General features: G+C 39.6%; 1 protein-coding gene across 11 annotated transcripts in view; it reads left to right on the top strand.

The window, feature by feature from the left end:
* The window catches only part of BANP (BTG3 associated nuclear protein), a 271,124-nt gene extending 268,122 nt beyond the window's left edge, over positions 1-3,002 (top strand). For all 11 annotated transcript variants that reach the window (XM_069085590.1, XM_069085586.1, XM_069085583.1 and 8 more), the window contains one exon: positions 2,217-3,002. In XM_069085590.1, the coding sequence (XP_068941691.1) occupies positions 2,217-2,288 (72 nt within the window). In that variant the 3' untranslated portion in view covers positions 2,289-3,002. The remainder of the gene's footprint in view (positions 1-2,216) is intronic.
* Positions 3,003-3,732: the final 730 nt, after the last annotated feature.

The raw sequence follows: 3,732 nt of genomic DNA, 5'->3' as shown, positions 1-3,732 counted from the left end.
TAAAATGTCTTTTTAATGTCACCTTGCTTTTTCTCTTCTAAAGAGGAGACAGGTTGGTTTTTTTTTTTAACTGCTTCCACTCATTCCTTTTTGTCACTTTCCTTGTTCTTTTTTTCTACCTTTTATAAGGTACCTTCCTATTTCTTTCTTTCTTAATTTATCTTCTCAATCCTGCAGACTTTGCCTTTTTCACATCATGGCTTAGTTACTAGGTTGAACAGCAATCATAGCATTGTTTTAGGCCCTTAACTTTTCTCAGTCTGAGGAAATACAAAGAATGCCAAGATGGGAGAATAGCTTCACTGGGTCAGCCTTATGGTCCATCCAAGGCTGGGTTTTATCTCTCATGGGGAGGGGAGCATTTGGAATACGTGCACTCACTGATAATGCCCTCAAAGCATTCTAGTTTCCCCTAATGACTCCTTCTAGGTTCTTTACCTTAAGCCTTTTTGTAAGCCATTTGTCTTTGCTGTCTAGTGGGATAATGAGGGCCTCTCCCTCTATGATGCATCCCATATTTTATTTGTTTCACTTACCTTTTAACCTTCAGTAAAAGCCTTTTAGCTCTATGATAGCTAAACTGTTTATCTTATGCTGCAAACTCTTTGGATGGGCTCTGGCCATTGGCCTTCTGTCCTTATCTCTCTAGACTAAAAATCCAGTTCCCTTCTCCTTGCCCCAATCCAAATATGTTACAGTTCTCTTCAGGTGTGGCAGCCAGAAGAGGGCATGGTCTCTCATACTCTGGTTTTGTTCAGAACTAGAATACTGCTTCTCATACCCTTCTGGGTGTTACCTGATAATTGTGGGTAGCTTGGGCAGCTGGTCCAGCTGCTGTCTTTAAGAAATTAAATATAGTTGTACAGCAACTATTTGCATTCTCTGCCTTTTCCTTATCACCTTTCTTCAAAGAGGCTTATTAAGTGGTCATAGTGATTCTCTGATTGGCTTCTTAAGTAAGGAGACTGATTTCCACCAGCATGGTGGTGAGGTTTTTGAATTTGGACTAAAAGTGCTACTTACTACCTATGTAGCCATTCACTACCTTCCTCTCTCCCCTTCTCCTCCTTTTCTCCCTCCATCTCTTATCTCTTTTTCTTTCTTTCTCCCTCTCCTTCCGTGTTTCCCTCCCTCCTTCTCTTTTCTTTCTCTCTCCCCCTCTCCATACCTCCTCTCTTTCCTTATTTGTAAATTGAGAGAATTGGACTGGGTTTCTATTAACCGTGAATCTATAATCCTGTGTCCTTTAAATGAGGTAATATAGAAAAGTGTTTCACAAACCATAAAGGGCCATCTAAATCTTAGCTATTATTTTTATTCAAGAAAACTTGTCTCAATTTTAAAAAATCACTATGTGTATTTTAAGAACCTCTCTTTTTCCTTGGAGTCTCTTGCCAAGGCACTCTACAGGTTTAAAAAAATGTTTTTATAATAATGACATATTTATATTGCTAAAGATATAATATATAGATTAAAAAATCAAATGACTAAATATTTGGTGGGGGACGACACAAGCAATTTTTAAGAGAAGAATTGATAAAATGGATTCTATCATCCAGGTGAAACAGGATGGGAGAGAGGGAAGGGAATAAGCCTTTATTTAGTTCCTATTGTGTGCCAGGTACAGTGCTTAAGTGTTTGACAAATATTGTTGCGTTTGATCTTTATAACAACCCTGAGACGCAGGTGTTATTATTTTACCTTTTTTACAGTTGAGGAAACTGAGGCAGGCAGAGGATAAGTGACTTGTTCAAGGTTAAACAGCTAATATATGTCTGAGGTAGGATTTGAACTCTGACCTTCCTGACTCCAGGACCTATGCATTATCTACAAGACCCCTTACTGCACAGTAGAGAAAGACTTTTGTGTGACCTTAGTCCAATCACTTGAGTTTTCTAATTCTCATTTCTCCCACCTAAAAAAATGGGGCTAATATTGCCACTTACCTAAAAATGAGTATCAAGTTAAGTATCAAAATGGATGCAATGATGTTATTTTTGCTTGAGAAAGTGGTGCAAAAAGAGAGAGAACTGGACAGGAGCCTGGGAGATCCTGTTAGATGAGAATAGTTGTACTAATAACCCTTTGAGTTCTTACCATTCTGGTGACAACTTCATGTCTGAGGATGAGAGGGCCTGAAGGTGGTTTCGTTCTGTTTGTTCAGTGACTTTTGTTAATATGTCCTGATAGACATCCTTTCTAAAACTTTGTTCTAGAGCACGGATGCCCTTCAATCCACTCTTCAGCCAGAAATGCAGATTGAGCATGGAGCCATCCAGATCCAGTGAGGCAGAAGAGGGGACCCAGGGGCTGCAGATCCCATCGCCCTGGCTGTGCTGATTGGTCGTGGCTTCCATCCAGAGATCTGAGGGGGAAATGATCACCAGCCTTATTGGTTGGCGATCCCCTGGACATGATCATTGTTCTGAAACCATGTTGTCCTCGTGGTTTAATGCATGGGAGGTTAATATATATATATATATATACACATGCACACACACACACATACACACACACACACACATATATTCTGTTAGAGTGCACTTACAGACAGAGAAATCCTCCTCCAAGGACAAAAAAATTCTCCTGCAAAATCAAAAGTTCAAAAATAAATTAATATCCCCCACCAGCAGCACTTCCCATGTCTTCTGAGTCATAATACTGTTGGGCATCTAGAGAAAAGATGGAAGCAAGCACGGAGCAGATACTTTACTACATATAGAAAAATCAAGAACTAAAATATTTTTCATTGTTTAAATGGCTTTTTTAATTTGCTATGGTGTTTATAACAAAAAGAAAAAAATTGGAAAAAAAAATGAGTGTAAGTATCCAAGGCCTTTGGCTAAGTGTTTTCTGTTCAGTGTAATGAAAATAGGTATTTGAAAAAAGACTACTAACAATTTTGATGGAATTGTTGCTTAAACTACTTTTCTAGGAGAAAATGCTATTGAACTGTAATTATGCATTTCTAATGAAATAAATGTGTATTTATGAGCACAGTAGCTTTAATGCTATTGAACAATTTCAGTAAAACTTGACATCACTCCTGGCTTGAAGTATGGGGTTGGCTGGCCCACATGTTCATAGTCTCAACCATTGCTTGGAAGATGAAATTCTGATGCTTCTTGGTGGTACTCACAATACTTGCTAGCTTCATCCCAAAGGAACTAGTGTGACTGTTTCGGATGGTTTCCCATATATTGGTTCTAGAAAATCTAGAAATAACTCTCTTGGCATCTTCTAAGAGCTTCTCCTTCAAAGCTGAGTCTTTCAGTGATAGTGATCTGCTTTGGGGAAGCATACGTGTGTGGATCAACAGCACAGGCTGCTTGAGCTTGTCACTCGTGTCCAAGACCTTTAAGGTCCCCACAAGTATGTGTGTATACTGTACCAGGGCGCTTGTATCCCATTCTGGGAGATATGCTCATCTCCCAAGTGGGAATAATTTAGGTTGGGAAGGGGGCAGTAACTGCCCCCAGTTACTGAAATGAAGTGACAACACAGGCCACACAGTAACAGTGGCAGTATCTGGTTTAAAGCACAATGTTATTAATACCCATCAAACCACCTCTGCCTGCCTCTTACTGAATAGCTCAGTCTGAGTCCTTCTGGAATATCTGTACTCAGACTTGCAACAGGACACTTCCTATGCACATGCCACAGTCTTGCCAACAGTTGAGTTTACATGGGATTTGCCATTGGAACTTGAGGAATCTATTGCAAAGTATCCCC

This window comes from Petaurus breviceps, unplaced genomic scaffold (assembly GCF_028583685.1).
Source record: "Petaurus breviceps papuanus isolate PSGF00001 unplaced genomic scaffold, PetGlider_PUasm1.0 176, whole genome shotgun sequence".
NCBI lineage: Eukaryota > Metazoa > Chordata > Mammalia > Diprotodontia > Petauridae > Petaurus > Petaurus breviceps.
Note: the sequence above shows the minus strand (reverse complement) of the source record. Positions and strands in the feature narration are given on the sequence as shown.